General features: G+C 33.1%; 1 protein-coding gene across 1 annotated transcript in view; it reads right to left on the bottom strand.

The window, feature by feature from the left end:
• Positions 1-267: 267 nt before the first annotated feature.
• Positions 268-27,709, bottom strand: part of LOC123701939 (facilitated trehalose transporter Tret1-like) — a 52,474-nt gene continuing 25,032 nt past the window's right edge. The window contains exons 2-10 of the mRNA XM_045649573.1: positions 9,700-9,770; positions 7,808-8,004; positions 7,033-7,196; positions 6,345-6,495; positions 5,687-5,915; positions 4,861-5,032; positions 2,585-2,699; positions 1,369-1,761; positions 268-667 (exon numbers count right to left, since the gene is read on the bottom strand). Coding sequence (XP_045505529.1) covers positions 410-667; positions 1,369-1,761; positions 2,585-2,699; positions 4,861-5,032; positions 5,687-5,915; positions 6,345-6,495; positions 7,033-7,196; positions 7,808-8,004; positions 9,700-9,770 — 1,750 coding nt within the window. The 3' untranslated portion in view covers positions 268-409. The remainder of the gene's footprint in view (positions 668-1,368; positions 1,762-2,584; positions 2,700-4,860; positions 5,033-5,686; positions 5,916-6,344; positions 6,496-7,032; positions 7,197-7,807; positions 8,005-9,699; positions 9,771-27,709) is intronic.

Here is a 27,709-nt window from a genome sequence, read left to right as displayed (position 1 = left end):
ATCTTGCGAATTCATCTATCTTCTGTTCTTTTCTAAATGAAATTCTGCTTTAACCTTACTTTGCCAACTTTTCCTTACAGTTATCAGTATTTATTTATAATGGCAATACACAATTCTTCCATAACTACGACTAATATGAACCTGATATTCTTTATCATTACCTACAGATATCTTTGTACGTCCACCATCTCTTCGGTGCTCTTTCTTCAATACCTAACTACGACATAAATCCAAATTTACTTGGATAAATAATGTATTTGGCTTACATCCCACAATTACAAAACGGCACAAAACCAATATTCTTAGCCTGCCTAATCTGAACATTTTTGGACTAAAAATCCCGAAACACAATCTATGCCCAATTTATCTATTCACTTCTCTCTGAGATAGTAAATACTTCTGGTGTATGTCATCGTTCGTTCTTCTTTCTGCCTAAAGGTATCAACCAGGGACCACTCAGGGAATCTTCTATTTGGCTCTGTGATTTTCCTTTAGTCTCTGGCAGGGTTAGATAAATGTATCCTGCTCCTAGGAGTGTAATTGATGAACAGATGTAGTATGTAGCGTGGAGACCAAGGGAAAAAGCGATGGTTCCGTAGTAGCGGAGAACTAAGAAGTTACTAAGCCACATCCATGTGATGAGGAAGCTTGATGCAAGGCTTCTTACCTGAAAAAATTAATAAAAATGTTTTGAATTAAGTAATAAGGAACTTTTGTAAAAATACAGAAAATTGTCGCAATTTAATCAACCTTTTGTTTGGCAACAGTTCAAGTTAGTTTTGCTCCTGCTGGGGTTATTTCAATATGATAAACTAGATTTCCGCCCGCGGCTTCGCCCGCGTTTGCAAAGGAAAACCCGCATAGTTCCCGTTCCCGTGGGATTTCCGGGATAAAAACTATCCTATGTGTTAATCCAAGTTACCCTCTATATGTGTGCTAAATTTCATTGTAATCGGTTCAGTAGTTTTTACGTGAAAGAGTAACAAACATCGATACATCCATACAAACTTTCGCATATTATAATATTAGTAGGACTAGTAGGATAGCACTATAAAGGTACAAGTCCGAGACGGGCCGCAGACCGCAAACTGCAACCGCAAACTGCAAGCGACAGCACTTGTTTCTATGAACATCTATGAAATTGATTCCAAGCGCGGCGCCACTGCTGCCTGCAGACGCAACGCGCAGCGATTCATAGATGTTCATAGAAACAAGTGGTGTCGCTTGCAGTTTGCTGTTGCAGTTTGCGGTCTGCGGCCCGTCTCGGACTTGTACCTTAAGTGTTTAATATCAGTTTTATATCTCCTAATTTAGAAGTTCATTTTGACAACACCTACAAGCTATCTTTAAATAACAAATTATACTCACATTAACTACAAATAATTCCGATATTAACACATAAGGCACTGATCCAAGGCCTATATTGTATAAGAACAAGACCATAGACAGTAGAATCACGGGCAGCCATATTGACAAGTCTTCTTTCTCTATGCTGTGTTCGAATTTAACAGATTTCCAGTCATCTGTAGTATTAGATTCTAGACCAATTCTGTACCAGGCTTTAGTGTCATTTGTAAAGGAATCATTGTATATAGTTAAATTTTCGGGAATCTCTATTCTTTCTCTGATACTTTTATCTTTGGTGATTTTCTTGTAGGATAACCGGTGTTTGTAGAAGTTTATTTGGAAATGTGGATCGCAGTAGACGCCCAGAATGGCTAAGCAGAATGCAATGCCAGAACACGACCAGAGTAGTAAAGTCTGAAAAATAGAAGAAATAAGATGGTCATAGCAAAGAAAAGATAGATGAAAAAAATGATTTAGAAACTGATAAAGAGATATAACTGCAGTGTTTTGTAATTTATAAAAGTATAAGGTTGTGTCACATCTTTTAACTTTTAATGTTTAATGATTGTGCCGTTAATCCCGGCAGTAACTTATTTTACATCTGGTTAACCGAACTTATCAGCTGCTTTATTTTTTTGTAAAATCATAGATGTTAGATATTTCCTTTAAATCTTGTTGATGTTTAAAATTTCAAAGCAAGTAATGAATGAACTATATTCGGTATTGGTAATCTATACATATAATAAATCTGTAGAAGGGTCAATTCTGTACATTGAAAATATTGAAAAAATATATACCAGGGGGTGTTACTGGATCGATACCAAACCCAAATATGTGTTTAAAAAAATTTTTGTCTGTCTGTCTGTCTGTCTGTCTGTCTGTATGTTCAGGCATCACGTGAAAACTAACGGTTCGATTTCGATGAAACTTGGTATAATTATACCTTATTATCCTGGGCGTATAATAGGATACTTTTTATCCTGGAAAAATACGTAGAGAAAAATTAATCTTTTCAGTTTTATCCATAGACGTTGTTCTGTAGAACCGCGAACACACGTTGCGTATTATTATAGGCCTAGCCGTATTTGAGTCCAATATATATTTATAAGATATCATTGTCAGAGTTACTCAAAATGAAGAAATAAACCATCCACGCGAAGACCGACATCCGCGCGGACGGAGTCGCGGGCGGATGCTAGTACCTAATATAAATTAGTACCTAGTTAGTATTACGTACTTTTCGACCAACTTTATCGACAGTGATGGTGGCAACTGCTGCTCCCAGCACTAAAGCGGTACCACACAACATCGAACCAGCTTCTGACGTTTCAAACAGGTGGCGTGGTAAGGTCCTGAAAGGCAGAAGAAAACAATATATTTTAGTATGTTTGTTTCCCTATTATTTATTTATGGAGTTATCTTCGTTTACCTTTCTGAAGTAAATTTTGTGTAACGATTGTTGAAAAAAAATCTAGGACAGTCCATTTAAGATTGAGATTTGAAATAAACATACAAAATATAATGATAGATTTCGTTCTTAAATTGTTGTCATCTATACTAATATTATAAAGCTGAAGAGTTTGTTTGTTTGTTTGAACGCGCTAATCTCGGGAACTACTGGTCCGATTTAAAAAATTCTTTCGGTGTTAGAAAGCTCATTTATCGAGGAAGGTTATAGGCTATATATCATCACGCTACGACCAACAGGAGCGGAGCCACGGGGGTGAAACCGCGGGGAGCAGCTAGTTGTTAATAAAATGTAATTAACCCATTGAGCCCCGTGCGGCCCGATCGGGCGAGGATACAATAGATTTTCTATTGTGTCTGTGATTCCAGGGGCTGAAATGAAATGAAATGAAATGAAATGAATTTATTCGCAAGAAAAGTGGTAATACATTGGTGTTATGAGAGAACATGTTCTACACAATTCGCCAGTCTCAGCTGGCATGCGAATAGTTACATTAACTAAATTTTACAGTGCTTGTTAAATTTTAAATTTTAATATAAATTATAAACATTTTATTAGCGATGATGACAGAGATTCAAATCAAATTAAAATAAATTATAATAAATTATTACATATTTGCATCAAAAAATTCATTTAAATTATAATAGCATTTGTCAATTAACCAGTTTTTAAGCTTAAACTTAAATCTATTTAACGGTAGCTCTCTTATATTTTTAGGTAAGGCGTTAAATATATTTATGGCCATGATATATGCATTTTTTTACATAAAGTTGTTCTGTGCTTTGGTATTATCAACCTGTCCGGGTCTCTCTGTCCAAGTTGACAGTTCTCCCCTGCACTATTGAAGATCTTGTAATGTTTTTCACGAAAAGAGCAGCCTCTAATAGATAAATTCCAGTTAACGTCAATATTCTACATCTCCTAAACAATGGTCTGCAGGAATCCAGAGGAAATGCGTTACAAAGTGCTCTTATGCATTTTTTTTGACCAATAAATACTTTAATGGCGTCTGTCGAGTTACCCCAGAAAATAATGCTATATCTTAAGACAGAGCCAACATAAGCATGATAAGCAGTTAAAGCAGCTTCGTATGAAATAGTTCTTCTTAATTTTCAATATTTATTTTAGAGCACATTGCGTTGCATTGAAGTTTCCGATTTAAGTTTTCGTCCAATCGTAGTCCTAGAAATTGTATACTATTTACTTGTTGTATCTGTTCGTCATTATATTTAATATTAATGGGAAATCTCTGCGTTTTATAATAATTTAAAAATTGCATGCATTTTGTTTTTGTTAAATTTGGAGTCAATCCATTACATTTTAACCAGCTTATTATATTATGAATAGAATTATTTAAAGTCACGTTATAATTAGTCTCTTTCAGATCGTCAGGAATTGTTAAACAAATGTCATCAGCGAATAAAATACAGTCATATCTCGTTATTTTTGGCAAGTCATTAATATATATTAAAAATAGTAACGGTCCAAGTAGACTCCCTTGGGGTACTCCATATCTATTATGTTGATATGCTGATTTGTAAGCCATTATTTCCTGATTTTCATCTTTATTTAATATTTCCACATATTGTTTCCTATTTGCCAGATAGCTTTTTATCAAATCATAGGCCGGGCCCCTAATTCCATATTTCTCACATTTATATGTTAAAATATTGTGGTTTACGAAATCAAAAGCTTTTGATAAGTCAAAGAAGATAGATGTTACAGGTAGTTTCTTATCAATACTCTCAGTAATTGTTTTTATCACTGAGAAGATAGCTATCGTAGTTGATTTATTCTTTTGAAAACCGTTTTGTTGAGTATTGATGACATTATTTTTACTGAAGAAATTATAAAATCTCTTATAGATTGCTTTTTCAAAGATTTTAGATTGAGTTATTAAATGTGTAGTGTATCTATGAAATAGATATATTCATTGTCTACGTGTGTCTAGTCTTATATTCCTATAACATTTGGCACATTATTAAGCACAGATAGCTATTTATTTTGAAAATCTTCGCCTAGAAAGAAGTATCTAATCATCTCACCCGTTGTATATAGAGAAGTTGTATGCCGTCGCGTTCAACACTGGTATTTGATGCGCAGAGTGACGCAGTACTGCGGCGGCAAAGCTGTTGACAGCGCCGGCGCCGCTGCCAGCCGCTGCGCCGATAACCACGAAGCAAGAGAAGAGAGCACGACGGGAACGACGGTGACGGACTGAAAGGTATTAAAGTCAGATACGTTTTATTTTAAAACTATATACACACACACAATACTCCAGAGTCTGTGGTTGTTCATGGGCGGCGCAAATCATCGCTTTCTGTACGGTGACGAACAAGATCGTTTGTCGACTTATACATAAAAAAAATATTACTTATAATATTTATTAAAACAGGTACCCGGCTCCGTCTGCTGACAATTTGCTAGTAAAAGTTAATATTCGGGAAAGAAAAAATGTGTGCGTGTACTAATGTACACACGTAAGAAGTGAAACTTCTTTATGACCTTATTTTTCAAAAAATAATTTAACAACTTTACAGAAATACGTCGAATCACGCGTGGTAGGTATAAGAAAAAGATGGCGCGTAACGAAAAAATGTTACACTAATTTTTTTTTCCAACCCTGATAAAGAAGTTTCACTTCAATAAATTCAGACTATCAATCTACTACTCTCTAGTCCACTTTGTCGAACAGCACATATAGAAAGAAAGAAAATAAGTACGTTTATTTGGCAATCATCACAAAACATTAATAAAAGCAAAACAAAAACAAACAAAGAAGACATATTATCGTAGTCTATACCTGTGTTATTATGTCAATAATTTTTTTTAATATTTATTTATTTATTTATAGAAGTAATAAACACTCACACAGCTCCCTACACGCAGATTTCTCACTCCTTTCACTCCGTTTATCCGACGTGGACTCCAGACCACTGCCCCTCTTCAGCATTGGTTGGAACGTGTCGGAGTCGTATCGCATGACGTCACGGCGCCCATAGTCCGACGTACGAATACGGACCTCCTGCTGCTCGATGACGTCAGTGAGGTCCTCCCGGAAGTCCGAACCGTCGAACCAGCACATTACTTTTGCTGCTTCCTGAAAATTAGAATAATTTATAAAGGTATAGTTAAATTATCTGTGCTCATGTGATTGGTCTTTAAAGGTTTGTAAGAGTAAGTAAAACAGGAGGTATGATGTTGATTTGATTTTGCAAATACGAAATTAAATAAAATTTGTTTAGAACTTATTAATGAATAATTAATGAAATATTTCGCCTAGGAGATGTATGAGTGTACTCTTCTGTGCACTTCTGTTTAGACAAATCATTCATTAATATTAATAGATGGCAAGAAGTTGTTTATATATTTTATAAGTAAGTTTATAAGTTTATTTTTAACTCATAGCATAATATGATATAAAATTATTTCGCTGTGCATAAAATCGTTGATATCATAATATAAGTATTTAATATCTTATATTTTTATTATACATCTTCACTTATTTTCACTTACTTTTATACCTTACCTGTATCTTCCCCGCATTTATAAGAAACGACGGCGTCTCCGGTAACCATAGCAACGATATCAACAACAGGAGAGGAGGAACTGCCATTGATAGAGATAGCGCGTGCGCTGACAGCATCCCACCAGCGAAATAGGCGAAGAGTATTCCACAACTGTAAAATATTTTTTATAATTAAGTAATGATTGTAATTTTAATTAGACATTTCATTAATATCACTGAATAATTCATGGCTATTGATGTTAATAGAAACAGCAAAATTTAAATCAATAAGTACATAGTATAAAACAAAGTCGCTTTCTCTGTCCCTATGTCCCTTTGTATGCTTAAATCTTTAAAACTACGCAACGGATTTTGATGCGGAATAACGGATTTTTTAAATAGATAGAGTGATTCAAGAGGATGGTTTTACTATGTAATTTATTAGGTTTTGGACAAAGCGGGCGAAGCCGCGGGCGGTAAGCTAGTATTATATTATAATTCGCAAAAAAATTCTGCCTGCTTTGAAATATGTTAAAGACGCTGCGCTATGAAAATACTTAAAGCTAGCTGCTTGTAACTTGTAAGTTGAGTACACATATTGTAACTCTCGTCAACTTCAGATCTGATTAGAAGTTTGTTAAAACTGTAGGTATGTTTAATGAAAATTGTCAATCGAACTTTGTATCGAATAGAAGTTTCTAGAACAAACCTGCAAGCCAAAGCAGGCATAGCAGCGAGTCCCCTCGTCCTGGGCGCTATCTCCGCACAGTATAGCGGGGCCAACGCGAGCGCCCCCGCGCCTCCCGCGCCCGCGGCGACCCGCGCGACCCACACTCCCCGCGCCCCGCACCATGCGGCTAGCGACCAACTTATCTTAAAAAGGAACATAGATTTAAGAACCTTTTTGAAAATAAACATACTTAGTATTTTGTAGAGTTTGTTTTACGCGAGTATTATACATTTCGAACGGGAGTATTATACACGTCGGGAAAATAATATAATGAATAAATCACGTTTAAAATCCGTTAAAAAATCTTTAATTTCTAAATGAACATACTTCAGAAGACGTAAAAATACGGTACAACGTGTCTAACGCATTTGTGTTTCAAAGCTTGTTAGTATTTCGTTCCCAAAAAAAGTCATATCATGTTATGTCGATCTACGTCCGACATAAAAAGAAAATGACCTACTAAATTAAATAATAATTATTTTTTTTTTATTTCAACTGTGTGTGGAGAAACTTCATTTATGAAGATTCTCTTAAATTCAGACACATAGGTACACGATCTCTAAGCAGTTAAGCACAGTCAACCAATAGGCAGCAATAACACGTGGTTGTTAATGTTAAAGGTAGAGATCGCCGTAGGCGATAAGACTGATTTTGTGCCATTTTGTTCAACTGACTTGAATACGCGTTTTATGCAGGAATTTTATGCAGGTGAAAATACGCGTGAACTGAAAATACAAGCACACATAATACTTACAATAAAACTAAGTCCTATACACAGCGCGCCCACTTTCCTCCCCTTTACATCAGCTAGTACCGCGAACATTGGTGCCGCGGGCAAAGCAACGAGGCAAGGCAGTGCGGCGAGCCACGCACCTCCTGTGAGCGCCTCGTTCCCCAGTACTCCTGATACCCAGCCCGTACTGCAGCCGTGTGTGAAACAAGAAAGGTTATCTGGAAAATAAACAATTTATATAGGTATTCTTTACATGTGATTTCTAGATATTATGTTATGCCTGTCGCCAATTTGCTTAATCAGCCGTTTCATTAAGCGTCTAGCCGGTATGTTACCTGTCTATGTAAATGGAAAATTTAATAATTTAGCGATTTTTTGACTATGAATTTTAACGATTACATCAAGGTTTAAGTACTAGGTTTTCATCAAGAACGAGAGCTCTTCTGTTTAAAGCAATTAATATCAAAACTTGCTTTATCACAGCAATCTATATATATAAATAAAGTCTGTATGTTCCAACACTTATAACTCGAGATCTGCTGAACCAATTTTCATGGTTTTGGATTTGTTGGATTTGTCACCGCCCAGAATAGCAGAATAAATCATTAAAAGAACAAAATATTCCATAATCCATTTAACCGAATTTTACCTCAATTACGTTCACAAATTACAAAACTAATCAATTCAGGAAGGGATGTGGTCAGTGGCCAAGTCATTGAATATTCATAGTGTCGGTAATTACACCTACACATTGTCACAGGAAATCACGTAGGTGATTCCTTTGAAATTTGTATCGTTACAACCTAATACAGTTAGTATCCTTATTTTTAACTAGCTATGCCCCGCGGTTTCATTCGCATTGGTACGCTCCTATTGCTCCTGTTGGTACATAGAATATATATAACCTTCCTTCGAAGGTTATTCAATCTTTTATATCCGAAAGAATTTTTCAAATCTGACCAGTAGTTCCTGAGATTAGCGCGTTCAAACAAACAAACTCTTCAGCTGAAAATATTAGTATAGATGTTGGGTAGGATAATCTGTATCCAACAGTAGGATAGATTGATGGCCAGTTGCGTAGTTTCCTGATATCTTCAGTTTAGCTTATCTGTCAGTTAAATAAAAAACATTGTATGAAATACAATCATAATTTAACCATTTATTTTATGTTCCGTAGTAAGTATTTAGTACATACTCTATCTATACTAATATTATAAAGAGGTAGCATTTGTATGAAAATATGTTTGTAACGAATTGGGTCAAAAAGAAAATATGGTAGGATCTGGATGAAACTTTACAATAATATTATAGTTCAGAATGACACATGATCATTTCTACATTTACTTGATCTTGCCCGGGTTCGTCCTCGAGTAAAACCGCGCGGCATAGCTAGTAATCTATAGTTATGTCTACAAATTAAAACATAATACCTACCTATTACGCTAACTTTGTTTTCAGAAAGACAATTTTGTGACTCATGTTTTCATCGAAGTCATATTATAGTTTGTGAGTCATGATGAACAAATATACAATCAAATGTAGACTTAGTCTTCAGTGTTCACAAAATATAGCCAATAAATGGATTGAAAATGCCATTTACTCATTCTAATTTCTTATGAAATCTCGAACACTTTACAGCGAGCTTGATTTGAATAAATATATGTATAATATTATAAAGCTTTAAGTTTGTTTGGTTAAACGCGCTAATCTCAGAAACTACGAGTCTGATTTGAACAATACCTTCAGTGTTAAATAGCCCATTTATCGATGAGGACTAAGCTCAATATACATGTTAAGACACATAAGAGCGGGGCAATGCGGGAAAAACTGCGCGGCAAAGTTAGTACTCACATAAAACTAAAACAAGACTTCAGAATATAGTTACAATTATTAAAGGAAGGGATGAAACTTACAAACGGAAGAAGCAATAACTCGTCGTACTGAGCCCCGCCATCGTTTTGACGCTGTTCTTTCAATGCGATTTCTGAAACAAAAAATAATAATTATCCGACACTATGTTTTTCGAATGTATATTAATGTATGTTTGTTTAATTTTTTGGCACGCTCTACAATCCAAACCGCTGGACCTAAATTCTGACAGGGAAAATTAACCGGTTTGTCTATATATTATTTATAAATGTTAATATTAAAAAAGATTGTAATAACTTTCACCTTTAATTTTTCTCAAGACATTTTAATACTTTGAATAAATTCTTATTTATAAAGCAAAGTTAGGCAAGAAATTATTTTCATGTTTTATAGGTCACAGCAATTAAAACGTGTAGGATTTGTTTCAATAGAGCCACATAAATACTGAAAAATTGGCAGAAACCTAAAACCTTGTAGCGTTAATTGAATTACGGAAACTATAAGTTCTGAGACATTTTTTACCACAAATAAAGACAAATAAGTTAAAGTTATTGACAACGTTAGACAATGAAATACATGTTTTTATGTAAAACTAGCGGCCTGCACCGGCTTCGTCCGTGGTACATGTTGACGTTTTCGCTCCGTAGGAACCATCCTCGTACTTAAAAAAAAAGAATTGACGAAAACTGTTCAGCCGTTCTCGACTTATGCGCTAAACCAACACGTTTTGCGATTCATTTTTTAATTGTTATAGTATAGATTCTAAAGATTTTAATGGTAATGGAAATTCATATGGGAATAAGATGTTTTACCGCGGTAAAAAATGTATACAGCACTCAATCTATTTGTATTTATCTCTCTAAGTATACAAAAATCATACAATATATTCTCTCCTTTGCGAAGTGAAAGATAGATGAACCAGCAAACAAATAAATATTAATAGTCAATTAGTGAGAATATTGCGGTACACACATTCCTATCATTTCTTTCTAGTTGTGTTTTGTGACAAAAAGAAGTCAATGTCCTTTTTTAATGTCTTATTTCAGTACAGTTTAGTCCAGTCTCTATATCTTATATATAAAAATGAATCGCAAAATGTGTTGGTAAGCGCATAACTCGAGAACGGCTGAACCGATTTCGATAATTCTTTTTTTAATTATATTTCTTGAAGTACGAGGATGGATCTTATGTAGAGAAAACGTAAACATGTACCACGGGCGAAGCCGCGGCGGACCGCTAGTAAATAATTAAAAATCAATTATATTTTACTGATAGATCATTGCCAAAAATATCAAAATTAAGACAATAAAGATCCGTTACATAAAATATTTAGATAACGCAAAAACTGAGAAGTGGAAAAGTATTATTATTACGCTATGAAATGTTTTACAATAAAATATTGTTCAAAGGCGATATTTGACGCTCATTATAATTATTTATTATGCTCTACCACAGCTCTTCTACGAAAGATAGTCTCATTTAAGCTATAGGATTATAATATTACTAGTGGTCCGCCCCGGCTTCGCTCGTGGTACATATTTCGCAATAAAAGGTAGCCTATGTCCTTTCTCGGGTATCAAAATATCTCCATACCAAATTTCATGCAAATTGGTTCAGTAGTTTAGGCGTGATTGAGTAACAGACAGACAGACAGAGTTACTTTCGCATTTATAATATTAGTATGGATTAAGTTTTATTAGTGTATAAATTATAAGATCATTCAATTCACGAAGTAGTTACTATAAGTAAATAATATAAAAAATTGTATAATTTTTTACCCAGGCGAAGCCGGGGCGAAAAGCTCGTACATTATATTTATTTCAATTCTTCCTCATTTATGAGCGCCTAGTACTTTAAACGCGTGAAAGGCAAAGCCTTATAAATACCAAAAAGCCCTCATTACGCCGAAAAAATATTAACGAAGACTACAGAAATGAACTCCATTTTCGTGAAAAAACCGCTTTCACGATGATTTCGGATAATAATCGTGACCGCAAAGTGGATCTATTGATTCAGAAACTGTGCAATCGACTGTGGCATTAAAAGCTTTTGACATAGAGCTGTGATTGGCGTGGAGATAAATATCGAGGTAAATTATTGTTTTGCTTGGGTACTTTTTATTGATATGTCCATAGAGTATCTAATTTTTATTGGATATGTCCATAGAGTATCTAATTTTAATCTATACTTATATTATAAAGCTGAAGAGTTTGTTTGTTTGATGCATTGTTTGTTTGAACGCGCTAATCTCGGGAACTACTGGTCAACTGGATTTGAAAAATTCTTTCGGTGTTAGATAGCCCATTTACCGAGGAAGGCTATAGGCTATATAACATCACGCTCAGACCAACAGGAGCGGAGCAATGCGGGTGAAACCGCGGGAAACAGCTAGTTACTTATACAAAAAAATAGAGTTTTATTATAAAGCACTGCGTTGGTAAAAAAAAACGTTGATTTTTCTTCCTTTACTTTTCTACCTTAAACATAGATCTAGTTTTTCCCAGTAATTTTTATTTTACTCGTACCATTATATAAATTATATCATCGAAGTTAACATAGCTGGGGTAATGTTGATTTGATTATATGACGTGTTCAAATCCACAGGGAAATTCATGCGTTGTATGTTACTTAATGATATTTAATATACCTATATCACTACATAGTATAAAACAAAGTCGCTTTCTCTGTCCCTATGTTCCTTTGTATGCTTAAATCTTTAAAACTACGCAACGGATTTTGACACGGTTTTTTTAACAGATAGAGTGATTCAATAGAAAGGTTTTAGTATATAATTTATTAGGTTTGAGACAGAGCGGGCGATGTGCTAGTGTTATATAATTATTAGTCTGGATATACTATTAGTATTGTGATAGTTATTCAATCTGTCACGTTTTTACGCTTAAAAAACTGAATAAATTTTTTAAAAGATCTGCTGAATTTCGGATTTGGTAAGTTTTGCCGTATTGGTGATGGTAGATGAAAACTTATACTGAAAAATGAAATGAAAATGAAAAATATATTTATTTATAAACCAAATGTTTTTACACAGATACACTTAGTTTGACGTTGCTCGCTTTACACATATTGGCTTAATCTATGTTTATTAAAAAGGATTCCCTATAGTACCCACACTAGGCAAGCCTGTATACTATAAGGAATATTGAGTTTTCCCAATATATGTGGGTAAAATAAGGTACTTAATAAAAAATTGTAGAGCAAAGATTTTCGTTTTTTTTGTAACAATTAAAATCAAATTATACTCGACCAATTGCAAAGTAGTTTTATCATTCAAAAGTTTCATAATTACGGTTCAGGTTCATTTCAGTAACAGGCATTTTTTTATCCCGGACGAAGCTAGGACGAGTGGCTAGTAATATATTTTTACCATTTATCTATGAGAGAGCAAATCAATATCGTTTAAATAATCTATGGAGATACGGTACAAGAAAAACGATCAGGAAAATCAATACGATAAATGTTGTTTTATTTTTAACCTTTACAAATTACCTACCTTCAAAAAAGGTTAAATTTCATACATTATTTCAAGTTTCAAGCTAGAATTTATCGTTCCGCTTTTAGGTTACACTGAATAATATATTAGAGAAATACCGTCATAGACAACACGTGTGTCTCATTCTATTTTAGGGTTATTTTCGTATATTGGTAAAGTTTTATAATAATTCTTTGGTTCTTGTGTTTATATTTTGGGAACAGGGAAGGATGGATAAGTTTTCGCAATCTTGTAAATGGATTTGAGAAGGAAGTTTTACGATGTGTGTTTATTATTAATTGTATTATCAATTGGTTTACAATCTGTGTATTATGATATTTTTGGTTACATAATATTCAGCCAATAAACAGCCTTTTCGGACAAGCTGCAAAACACGTACTTCGTAAAAGTTAAGAAAAAGATAACCTAGCCATTTAAAATTTTAATTTAGGGCATTATATGTATTAGGTATGGTTTTGTTGAGAAGACAGAAAAAAATCAGTAAGTAGATAGGTACCAGAAAAATTTGATAAAACTACATTATGATTATACATTTATTTGTTACATTACATACAAAAACCGAAAATGCATTTTCCCAATGAAATTCTTACATCACTTGTTTTCATTCTAGAATATTCTTTCGTATCAGTTGGTCACTCCATGTAATATTAATGAGGTAGAATGCTAATTCTGTACAATTCTTCCGCTAGGCGACGCCATGTTGGTCAGGGTGAATTCATGGAGCATTAAGTTTAACCTAGATTTTTATAGAACTATATTGTTACGTGATATGGAAAATTGTAAAATGGCTTTTAAATAGTTAATTGTATATTTTACAAAATCCATATACTTAGTAAAAAAATGCACACTTTACAAATAAAGGCTTTCCTTGATTACACTTTTTGGTGATTAAAAATGTGATAGAAAGTAGATATTTTTTTTTATTTTGTATACAAATTATAATAAATGAGACAACCTTAGTACCGATGTTTTTCATTAACAGCGCAATATTTCAGCGCAAAAACAGGTAAAAAGCCAGATTAAAATTTAAAGACTTTTATTATAGCAAGTACCTTGTTAAAATCAGAACGTAGGGTCCTATAGGCTATAACCACTAGACGACCACGGCCTTAGAGATATGACTAAAAAAATATTAAAATTAAAATTATAGATAAGCAGTAGAAATGCACAATATAATCATTCAGCATAATATGATTTCATGGAAAACATGCAGCGCAGATTATCAGCTTTATACGATACGACTTATAATATTAGAACATTTATCATTTCTTAGCAAAATCAGTCTTCTTGAAATGTTTCCCGCTACTATTTTCAAGTGAAATCTTTTCCCTTGGAAAAGGGACTTGACATATCGTTAATTTGACAGACAAAATAGCGGGCCAATTTGTTATCTGTGGAAGGAGATTTGAGTTTAGAAAAATATAATCTGTATTCGTGTTTCATATTATGAATAGTATACCTAATTTGAATTTGTACACTTCTTATCAACTTCTTCATTAATAAAATTACGTATGATGTATATAAATTTCATGTATTTTTTTACTCAATAAAACCATTTATATTATTACTTAGATAATTATAGTTTACTCAATGCATTATGATGATCTCTTATCTAAATTACAACATATTTTTAATAGACGCTTTTCTTCTGACTGTTAATGTTTTGCTTCGCGTTTAAAAATATAACATTGCAATTAAATGCAATAAATCTCTTAAAATAAATTGCTAACATGCCATGTTACATAGAACTGTAACATTAAGTCATAACTCATGATAACATTATGTAACTTCTACCAAGGTAAGATAGCAGCTAGAATGTACCTACATTTCATTAGATTACGTCTCAAGCAATGATAAGCAACCATAATGCTAACAACTACTTTAATCTATTGTAAGGACTCGAAGTGTTGTAATAGTTTGCCGAAAACTCAAAACTCAAAATATAATATAAAGAAAAACCTTTTAAATATGCAACCTACTTAATGGAGGGAAGTCGGAAAAAGTCACCATAAGACTTATAAGCGGTCTGACCGACATATCACCTGCAGTCTGAAAGATCGGTTAGTAATTCCACTCATGAAACATACATTCAAAGAGGGGCTGCTTATTAAAAATGTATCCTTGCCGTTAGGTTTATTCATAAAACTACATTCAATAGAGTCAATATAAACACGAGGAAACCCACGTGCCAGGCGCAGGCTGGTTAACTCGCAAACCTCCAGTCGAATAAACATTGCTCTGATTAACCTCCCCTGAGAACGGACCGTGTTAGGTTCGGAGATTACCAATATCAAGATTGACTTGTATTGTTCAATTTCTATTTAGATATACAACACGTTTTGTGTTCTACTATAACGCTTTAGTTTGTCGTTTTATTGGGGTTTAGCTTGTTTTCTCAGTATGTGCTGATTTGTATTGTAGTATTTTGATTCTTAACTTGCTGTAAGTAATAAGCTTACAGTTTTCTCTGTATAGTGTAGGCTGTAGCTGATTCGTAGTAGTATTTTGATTATAAACTTGTTGTAACGTCCGACTAGGGCCCTTCCGTCCTCCTCAAGCGACAGCCCGAGCCGAGGTTCGAGATCCCTGTCAAGGTGGGACGCCCTTGCGCATGTCGCTACCAGGGTGAACCTTCAGTTCACCCACGCGTACGCGTTAAAACGTAGAAACCCTTCTGGCTAACATTGAGAAACACCATAAAAAAAAAAACTTGTTGTAAATAACTATGATGGTATTGGGAGAGTAAGATAGAGAGCTATGTTGCTCATATTGTTGTTTCAAAAGAAGTATTTTGTATTAAAGATTAATGAAAAATAGAGCTTTCCCGTAGCGTTTAGAAAGGTGGATGTTAAGTAATAAGTATGCCCTTCTGTTTCACTGATCGATTTTCTTCTTAGATTTTCTTTACGGGTTAGAAATCTATATTATTATTTGTTAGACTTCGGACATGGTCTTCCCTGTATAAACCTAGGACCTCCTTGTTATAATCCGCCATTATAATTACTAAAAGGACATAATCATTTATCTAATATTATAAGTTTAATAAAAAATCGTACAAGATAAATTATTTTTAATTCTTTCGTTTCACCGCGAATTTATAAAAACTCAGAGAAAGATAAACTAAAAAATCAAAGCAAATCCAAAGGTATATTAGCAACGAGACTTTATTTTTAATCTGTGACTTTATTTTTTTAATCCACAAGCATTTTGCAACGTACTGTCTGTATGTTGTTTTGTACTTAGCCAGTTTTGATTAAAAAATGCCACGTGTACTTTTTTTATTAAAACTTTGAGCACTTTCAAGGGTGGGGTAATTCAATGACCTTTATAGGGGTTTTGAGGGTCGAGAGATCTTGTCACTTGTGCGTATTGTAAAACCGAAATTTCATATAAAATAATTATTTGGGAAAAAAATCTAGTAAAAATCTAAGCCAATGTGGTATAAATTTAATATTGAGTTTTAAAGCATTGTAATGCTTAGGTATTCAATGATACCTAGGGTTATTGCAAAAAGACGCCGCGGCGGTTCGTTAATAGCGACGTGGTCGGTTTTCTATATTCCTTAAAAACTTATTTTGGTGTAATAAGTACAATATTTTGTTATTGTATTAAAGGTTGTTGACCTTACGTATTTTGCAAAGAAAACATCAACATTAAGTTAATCTTTCGTGAAAGTAAAATAAATTGTGTCTCTACGCTCCATTAACATGTGCATAATTTCCACTTTATAACATTTCAAATACATTACGGTATGAAATATCATTATTTCGTGCACTCCGAGCTAGATAGGTAATATATTAATACTAAAGTTGCTGCTATATTAGGTATAAAACTACAGTTCTCAGTACTCTCTAAGCATAGTCTAAGTCTGTTTTTATAAAATCGCCGAAAAAAGTTTTTAAAAACTTTTTGCAGTTGCGTTTTTTTCTGTTAACTCAATTATTCGTTCATTTATAAAAAGTAAACTAACAGTTATGTTTGAATAAAAAATTCTAAAGCAGACAGTACACTGTACAATGTACAATTGTATTATTAAGTACTAGCTTTCCGCCCGCGGCTTCGCCCGCGCAGTCAAAGAAAAACCCACATAGTTCCCGTTCCCGTGGGATTTCCGGAATAAAACCTATCCTATGTCCCGGGGTAAAAAGTAGCCTATGTCCTTTCTCGGGTATCAAAATATCTCATACAAAATATACCAAATTTCATGCAAATTGATTCAGTAGTTAAGGCGTGATTGAGTAACAGACAGTCAGACAGAGTTACTTTCGCAATTATAGTATTAGTATGGATTAGGAATACTAAACATACAATAGATATTGTGATAATTTAAAAGGAGGAGTAAGAAATTGAATATATAAGGATGCTAAAAATATCTACCATGTTATAAAAAATTCCGTGACCCTTATCTAACATGGAATAATGCATATAACAAATCGATTTTACTTCAAATAAGTAGGTTACAAACAAAGCCTCAATAGATCTAAATCTTTATCCATTACGAATAAGGCATAAGCTTGATATTAGGTAAATGTAAAGGTAAATGAGAATTTAATCACTGGAGACTAATATACAACTTACTTGCTGCTTAACCTAGTTCCTCGTAGGCAATATTATCCTACTAATATTATAAATGCGAAAGTTTGTATGGATGTTTGTTAATCTTTCACGTAAAAACTACTGAACCGATTACAATGAAATTTAGCACACATATAGAGGGTAACTTGGATTAACACATAGGATAGTTTTATCCCGGAAATCCCACGGGAACGGGAACTATACGGGTTTTCCTTTGCAAACGCGGGCGAAGCCGCGGGCGGAAACCTAGTTTTGGAGTAATTTTCTAATTCTAGTTAAAAAAAATCAAAATCAGTTTCGTAGAGAGAGTGAGTCAAAAAACCCTACATTGTATTATTTTGTCAACATGCGAACATGCAAAATGCGTCTATGCGAACGAACCTACGGGCAAACCGCAAACGCATGTATTTCTGGAGCTTACGGGTTATTACTTTGATTGGTACATAAGTTACATGAACATGCCATACTTTACGTGAAAGAGTAACAAATATACAATCTAACATCCATACACCATCATACACTTATCTTGTTTAAAATCTTGGATATAAATGTAATTCCAAATTCCTGACCCATATGTTCATAACAGACAAGGTGTCAATTCCAAGTTATGAAAATCTGGCTCACGTACGAACGCCTACAGACGTACATCTGTGAGATTTATTGCTCTATCCGTTATTCAGTGGGACGTGCTCTAACGGACGGATCAAAGCCCCAAGTATTGTTTTAACAGGGACGGATTTGACGTTGGAAATTAGGGACTTAGAATTATTAAGGAAATTGATGAAATTATATTTTTGTAACAGCGAAATAAACTCAAAGTCTAACCATCTATTTTATAATATAACTTCTAAAAACTTGGCCTCTAGGAATGTTATAATAGGGGAAACATATTAACTATCGCTTCTGAAAACAGTATCTACAAAGAAGGGCCCACAAAAAGTAATAGTTAATAATAATATATAAGTATTTCGTACTACAAGGTCTTTTCAAGAACAAGGAAAAGGTCAAGTATATTTTGATATCACACTCTATGACTGTAATGTGAAAAACTGTAATCAGATTTAAATCACAATTTTCCGAGAGTTTGAAGCTTAGTCTGTCTATGACATATTCATAGATCAATTCATATGTTCTTGACATTCTAAGATAAGAGGACGAAATAGAAGTGCATTTGAGTATACTTAAGAGTTATAATATCAGTTTAACATTTTCTCTTCTTTAAATATATAAATTAGAAATATCAATGATAAGATAGAGCTGTAAGAAGTTAACATGAAATATGGATTCTTTTCAGAATAACATTTAGAGGAATAAAATATATTTGAATACGTGTATTGAATAATATCGCCATATTTTGTAAGCTGTTCACCTTAAATTAACTGAGATGTATATACGATATGTATAATGTAGATATCAATTATCTGCATGTGAATACAGAAGAATTTAATTAATTATTTTTAACTAAAAGCGCAACAAACAACAGAATTTCTCTAAATATTCTTCTTTATTATTATTATATATATTTAACTCAAGTTATAATTTTGATTTAATATTAATAACCATTTCGACCAGTTTTGCTACTCAGAAAGATTTAAAACCAATTTTCGTATACAGGAAGGTTTAAAATAGCTTAATATAACTGAGAAAAGCATAATACGAACAAATCCAAGGTTTCTTCTAGTAAAGGTAAAAGGAGACAGGTCTAAATACATTAAACATCTTTATTACACTATAAAACGGTAGGTGTAAATTTTAAATGAGCTAAAGAGTGTTTTACATTACGTTAAGAGAGGCCATAAATACTGTATTATATTATCCCATGCTCTCAGATTCCAGAAATATGAGTTTGGAATTGGTAATTACAAATTCCAATAATTATTTGAACACTAGATTTCCGCCCGCGGCTTCGCCCGCATTTGCAAAGAAAAACCCGCATAGTTCCCGTTCCCGTGGGATTTCCGGGATAAAAACTATCCTATGTGTTAATTCAAGTTACCCTCTATATGTGTGCTAAATTTCATTGTAATCGATTCAGTAGTTTGTACGTGACAGAGTAACAAACATCCATACAAACTTTTGCATTTATAATATTAGTAGGATAAGTTGATTTAACTGGGAATCTTTACTACCTAATACCTTTAAAGCTGAACAATTTGTTTGTTGTTTGCTTTAACACGATAATCTCAGGAGCTACTGCTCCGACTTACATAATTCTTTCAGTGTTAGATAGGCCATTGATTGAGGAAGGCTATAGCTATGTATATCATCACTTTAGGACCACTACGGAGCAAAAGGGTAAAACCGCGGGGCATAGCTAGTACAATATACAATCTTTAGTAGCACTCATATTACTAACGAAATGTTAGCCGTTATATTAAATTTGGTAACAAAACAATAATGTTGTTATTTTAAGTAAAAGTTTATTTAAATACTAGCGGTCCGCCCCGGCTTCGTCCGTGGTACTCATTTCGCAATAAAAGGTAGCCTATGTTCTTTCTCAGTCTAAAGATTTTCTGTGCCAAATTTCATCAAAATCGGCCCAGGAGTTTATGCGTGAAAACCATACATACATAGTTACAAAAATAGTTACATACATAATTACAAACCTTTCCTCTTTATTATAATATTAGTATAGATTGTCAAGTCCGGCCCTGTTTACTACTTTACACTTTGACGTATGGAGTATCAACTGTAGGATAAGTGCTACAATACACTATTTACCTTACTACTTTGTTTCGAAGTTTTAGTGTTTTGCTGTGTACCTACAACGTAGCATTTTATTATACCTATGGCCTTACTTTGTATCTTTGTGATATTTTATCTTTGTATTGGATCATCCTAGAAATTTGTTGTTTCATTTCTCTTTTAGTTTGTCTTTTTTTATTTTAAGTGAATTGATATGTATAAACAGAAATATAGTCGGGAGATCAATAGTTAACTAGTACTTACGAAGTAACTATTCTCTAATCTGTGCCTTTACTGTCTTACAGCGTCAAAAATGATTCCTTGGCATTATAGGTATCGACTATCGATCAAATACACTATTATTATAAAGAATATGTACTTATGATCGATTTATATACTACTAAATGACATGCACATAATTCATTTTAATTGTAATCAAGGTAAAAAAAAAACTATACAAGTTGGATTAGAATCACATTAATATTATATGTAAAAGTTTGTTAGTGTGAAAGTCTTTGCCACTAAACCTGTAAATAATTTGCACATGTTGGTAGGGCTAAGCTTATAAAATATATATCTTACTGGTTAAGATAGTGTTTTGCATTATAGAAGAGTCAATAAGTAAGAGAGCAGTAGTAAGGTTTGAAGTTGGTATAATATTGCTACAGAGATGTAGGTAATAAGAAATCTTCACTACATAGTATAAAAAAGTCGCTTTCTCTGTCCCTATGTCTTTTTAAAACTACGCAACGGATTTGATGCGATTTTTTTATATATAGATCATAGAGTGATTCAAGACGAAGGTTTTAGTATATAATTTATTAAATTTTAACAGGACAAAGCGGGCGAAGCCGCGAGCGGTAAGCTAGTTACTAATAATATAAGGTGACGAGTTTGTTTATTTGAACGTATCTTGGGATCTACGGACGGGCTAGTTTCAGTGTAGATATACATATAAGACTGGAAATAAATAAATGTAAGAAGTTTAAGAGCACATAGTTTAGTTCATATTTAGTTTTTGGTTATAAAATAAATTATAGTAAACATTAAGATCTCCATGTGATCTGAGCTTTTTGTGAAAATTTAGCTTTATGTGTGATTTGAGCTTTTTGTGAATTAGCTTTATAAGCTTAGTTTACAAATATGTCACTAACTTTCCAAACGCAGTTTTGTCGCCTTATCATGGTAAAAACCCGTATTGTTTCCCTTCCCCTGGTATTTCCCAGATAAACCAACTACGACCTGTTTCACGTCTGTATCCATATTTTTAGTTTCAAATTTCATCCAAGTCTGTTCAGTAGTTTAAGTGTGAAGAAGAGACAAACTGACAGACAGACAGAGTTACTTTCGCATTAATATTAAGTAGAGATGATTACAGATTAAAAATAAGTTAGTATAGAAAATTATCTCTTTTTAGGATCGCGTCAACCGAGGTTAAAAATCGTATTTCACATTTTATTTCCCGACAATATAAGAATGGAATTTGCATCATCAATCAAGTCCTAAGCGAAACAAGAATGACATTTTACTTGTGCTAAATTTATTAACAAAAAGGCTATTAAATTGATACATGAATAGCTATATTAGAATGCGACGTATGTATATCATTTAAAATCTATGCAATAAATATAATAAAATAATATTTTCTTAACTATTGGTAACCACTAACTAGTAAGTAGGTAGTAACTACCTTTAGCGGTCGAATCATCGCAAAAAATCGATCATAAATGTAAATTAAAGAGTATAATATAGGCGTTTGTTTGTTTAATAAAAGGTTATTTTATTGAGCAAATATATTTATTAGACATTATTATAAAAACACACACATTCTGCATTCCATCTCTATTTATCAGGAATTATTAAAAATAAACACATTCAACATAATATTTTCTCTATAAAAATTTTGTGTGTCAAATTTTATACGTTCGCGTAATTTTCGTCAAAAGTACAAGATTACTTCACATATCCTATTAGTATCTAATATTATATTCTCAAGTATAAAAATACCTGAAACGTTACTACGAGTATAATTTAGAATTGAAGTTCCTTTAGATATACACGATCAATACTAACACCATTATTAATAGCAGCGATGCAATATAGCCTGTACGGGCTTCATTACAGACACGAAAATAGCATATTATTAATGAAGCAGTAAATTATCGTGATAGGATTAATAAAATTGTGAATTTGATAACTTCACATTTGCACAGTTTTGGTGTAAATTCACGAGAGCTTAGCAGTTTTGGGTATTATTAGTGTTGCCCAAATTCAGTCTTGGTCTTGCAGTCTTGGTCTTGCGTCTTGCGTTTTTGCAAGACCAAGACCAAGAACAAGACCGCGTATTTTTAGCAAGACCAAGACCAAGACTGACCGTGCAAGACTTGAGCAAGAACAAGACATAGCCTGCAAGACTCTTGCGTCTTGCAGCTAGGACTTAGCGCTATTTCACTGAGCAGTTAGGTGTAACAGTTCGGTGTATAACTAGGTAGGTACGCTTAGGAATTCTATGAGACGCAAAAAACTGTATCAAAGAATATGAGAAACTGGACCTATGCGCATTACTAGTTATTTATTAATCTGCTTGATCTTTACTATGGCTATGTTAATTCAAGCTCACAATGTTCCAATTCTAATACGTTTTTCTAAGATTTAAAGTAAACTTTAATAAATAGTAATAGACTAATAGGTAATTGCAAGACTTGCAAGACTTGCAAGACTCTTGCTGCAAGACCAAGACCAAGACCAAGACTGGGAGCGCAAGACCAAGACCAAGACCAAGACCAGGTGTATTGGCGCAAGACCAAGACCAAGACCAAGACCAGATGTATTGGCGCAAGACCAAGACCAAGACTGGCTAAGTCTCGTCTTGTTCTTGCATTTGGGCAACACTAGGTATTATAAAAGGCTATTGATACTAATATTATAAATGCGAAAGTAACTCTGTCTGTCTGTCTGTTACTCAATCACGCCTTAACTACTGAACCAATTTGCATGAAATTTGGTATAGAGATGTTTTGATACCCGAGAAAGGACATAGGCTACTTTTTACCCCGGGAAATAGGATAGGTTTTATCCCGGAAATCTCACGGGAACGGGAACTATGCGGGTTGTTTTGTGAAAATAGCTGTCCACTTGTGGCTTAGTTAAACTAAGCATATTATAAGCTAAAACATTTCTCGATAATCACTCTATCTATTAAACAAAAAGCATAAAAATCTGTTGCGTAGTTTTAAAGATCTATTCAATAAGCATAAGTACATAAAGACAGACAGACATACAGCAGTAAAGGACTTTGTTTATACTATAATATAGTGATAAGTTAACAAAAGATTACTTCAATCAAAGAATCTAATCCAATCTTTCTCTCCCAAAAAAACTTAGGCCTCAACTTTCCTCTTTCTTTTCCTCCAATTAAGCTAATGTAAAAATAATTACGCTGGTTTATTTCAGTCAATGTGGTAGTGGTATCCCAGGAATGGGAAAAGAAGTAAAGGACGTCAAATGAAACGTTGGGAAGACGATCTGAAAAAAGTGGCCGGCTCAGAGTGGATGCGAACTGCGAGAGATAGAGAGAGATGGAAGTCTTTAGAGGAGGCCTTTGTCGAAAGACAAACTGTTAACTATTGAAACCCATTGATAGAAAAAAGTAATTGTTTAAAAAAATTGTAAATATTATTGTAAAAGATTAAAGTAAGACTAAAGTTTTAACTATTGTAAAATTTAACAGTAATAAAGGCTTATTTTATTTTTATTTCAGTCAATACGCTTCATATAGAATCTAAATATCTATATTACAGTAGCTGTGCCCTACGGTTTTACCTGCAGTGTTCCGCTGCTGTTGGTCTTAGCATGATGATATATAGCTTATAGCCTTCCTCAATAAATAGGCTATCTAACACCGAAAGATTTTTTCAAATCGGACCAGTAGCTCCTGAGATTAACGCACAAACAAACTCTTCAGCTTTATAATAATACTAGCTTACCGCCCGCGGCTTCGCCCGCTTTCTCTAAAACGATTTGAGATTTAAAGTTTAAACTATCCTATCTCTCAAGTTGGATCGAACTGCACATGGTGTGCGAATTTTATTATAATCGGTTAAGTGGTTTAGGAGTCCATTGAGGACAAACATTGTGACACGAGATTTATATAAATTAAGAGAAGATAGATATTAAGTATAGATAACATATAAATAATATGTTCTTGAACTCGAAGAACATTTATATAAAATCGATATTAGAAAGCACTTAGACTCCTCAAGGTTGATTTATTTTCTCTTATAAATTTTGAGTGGCGAATAAATATTTTCTAGGGCATATAAAAGCTCTGAAGTGGTGTAGTTTGTAAAGTATTGATATCAATAAGACGTTTTTGAGATAAAACGAAGATAGTAATGGATAAATATCCGTACCACAGATAATATAATACTATACTAGTTCCTACTAATATTTTTAAATGCGAAAGTAAGTCTGTCTGTTTGTCTCTTCTTCACGCCTAACTAGTTACTAGATAATATTATAATACTATACTAGTTCCTACTAATATTAATTTTAAATGCGAAAGTAAGTCTGTCTGTCTCTTCTCCATGATTTGAATGAAAGGTACTGTGATAGTTTGATAAGACTTACCAGAAAAAGGACATTGGATAGTATTTATCCCGGAAATCTACAGGAACAATGTGTATTTTCTTCGGCTACACGGGCGAACAAGCGGGCGGAAAGCTAGTATAAAAACCTTAACATTATTTCAAATCCTATTTCCACTTTTGGTTCAGACTTTAAAAAGGGATTGGTCATCTATACATATTATAATAAATCTGTAGAAGGGTCAATTCTGTACATTGAAAATATTGAAAAAATAAATAGCAGGGGATATTACTGGATCGATACCACCAAATATGTGATTAAAAAAATTTTTGTCTGTCTGTCTGTCTGTCTGTATGTTCAGGCATCACGTGAAAACTAACGGTTCGATTTCGATGAAACTTGGTATAATTATACCTTATTATCCTGGGCATAAAATAGGATACTTATTATCCCGGAAAAATACGTAGAAAAAAAGCAAATCTTAATTTTTCCGCACGGACGGAGTCGCGGGCGGAAGCTAGTCTTTAATAAGCATACTTCTCTTATATAATCTATTTATATATATTTATTATAATATAATTATGATAATCTCACAAGCATTTTTCTAGCTCTACCTATCTATTGTATTGTATCTATTGCAACGCAACTACAAACATTTGGTTTAGGAATTAGTGTAATATATTTACAAATACAAGTGTAGTTTCTATTCTTTCTCTCTAATCCTATAAGCCTTTAATTCTACTTATAGATAAGATAACATTAAGCTAGCGAATAAACTTGTCTATGAAGCCTAGTGTTTTTCACTTACCGACTTCCCGTTTCCGAGTTACTAAAGAAAGGAAGACAGAAAATATTAATTAAATACTTCATCACTACAATAGGTAGTATAAAACAAAGTCGCTTTCTCTGTCCCTTTGTATGCTTAAATCTTTAAAACTACGCAACGGATTTTAATACGGTTTTTTATTAGATAGAGTGATTCAAGAGGAAGGTTTATATATATAATTTATTAGGTTTTAGACAAAGCGGGTAAAGCCGCGGGCGGTAAGCTAGTATAAATTGATGGGCTATATAATTTTGAATGTAATATCGGTATGTGCTGAAAATAAATAAAATGTTAATAAACACATTTTCAACGGTTCTGAATTGACTTTTGCACCCATATTTATAAGGGTATGCACCATATATACCACCATATGCACCCATATTACAATATTATAAGGAAAATTATAACCAAACCAAACCAATATCAAACCAAACCAATAGCAAACCAATATCTTGTTAACCAGTCTATAAAATAAGACAAAGAAATAAGTATATTTTTAAAGAAGAGAAAATAGAATTTCTCGGAAGCTTGATGAAAATAAAACATTATACAAATTGGTTTGAAAAACTGCAAGAGCGCTCTTAATTCTTCGCATAATAACTTTTCAATACCTTTGTCTGTACTCTCTATGTATTATATTATCTGTGCCTTTATAGTCTGTTTAATATTTTCTTTATTAGCATTGTGGCACGAGCTCAAGCGTTGATTGTGTCATAATTAAAACCAAGCTGAAACTTATATACAGAAATAAATTAAAAACAAAGTCGATAGTTATTTTCAAACTTTCTGATAATCCGTCAGTTCTACCTATTGTTACTTTTTAAAACGTAAAAGTTAACATATTTTTTAATTTATCGATGACTAACATTCCGTCCACGGCTTCGTCCGCTTTGTCTAAAATGTAATAAATTTTATACCTTCCTCGAAAATCACTCTATCTATTAAAAAAACCGCATCAAAATCCGTTGCGTAGTTTTAAAATTTAAGCAATAAGCATACTTAAAGGGACATAGGGACAGAGAAAGCGACTTTATTTTATACTATGTAGTGATAAGAGCTGTTTTTGTAGTTATTGGTATTTAGACTAATACTTTATGATTTATGTTTTAACAAACAAAGTTTTATTTTTATAGAGGAATGAATGCACGAACGAGGAATGAACGACGGTATTTCACAAGATAATAACAACAAGATAATAATAACTGCGTGACAGTATTTGACTTGAGATTACTGTTGTCATATATTATATTGTATTTTCACGCTGAAACAGCGAAATAATTGATGGTAGTATTATTAGAATGTTCTACAATATGTCACATAAAAGAGAGCAATTTAGCAAAATTCTTTCGCAAAATAAAACAAGACAATTCTTGTTGCATTACGGGAATGATGTTAACTGTTGACAATAAATGTTGCTGGCCTTTTATTTCTTTAGTTATTTGTACTTATATAATAAAAAATATAAAATTCTGTCTCTAAGTAAAGTTTTTTATATAACTTCGTTAAAAATTAATGAAGTTTAAAAATCACGCTTAAACAATTAGATCAAGATTATATTAGGTCATGACGGCCAGACTTTCCTTTCTTTAGGAAAGTTGAAAATTTCTCTGTATATGTCTCCGATACAGTTAAGAACGACTAGCGATTATCAAGTCTGGGTTGTGGTTACTTTGGCAGGCATAGGTACTTTAAAAGCTAAATTTTATATAATATGTTACTTGGGGACGTATAAAAAGATGTTACCTCAAGAGCCGGACAGTTTTCATGGTTCTCATCTTACCAGACACATTTAAAAAATAACTAAAATATCATCAAATTAACGTTTCTACCTAAAAGTGTATCAAATATGAAATAACCCACTAAAAACATT

This window comes from Colias croceus, chromosome 22, assembly GCF_905220415.1.
Source record: "Colias croceus chromosome 22, ilColCroc2.1".
NCBI lineage: Eukaryota > Metazoa > Arthropoda > Insecta > Lepidoptera > Pieridae > Colias > Colias croceus.
This window is presented reverse-complemented; position numbering and strand designations above follow the sequence as displayed.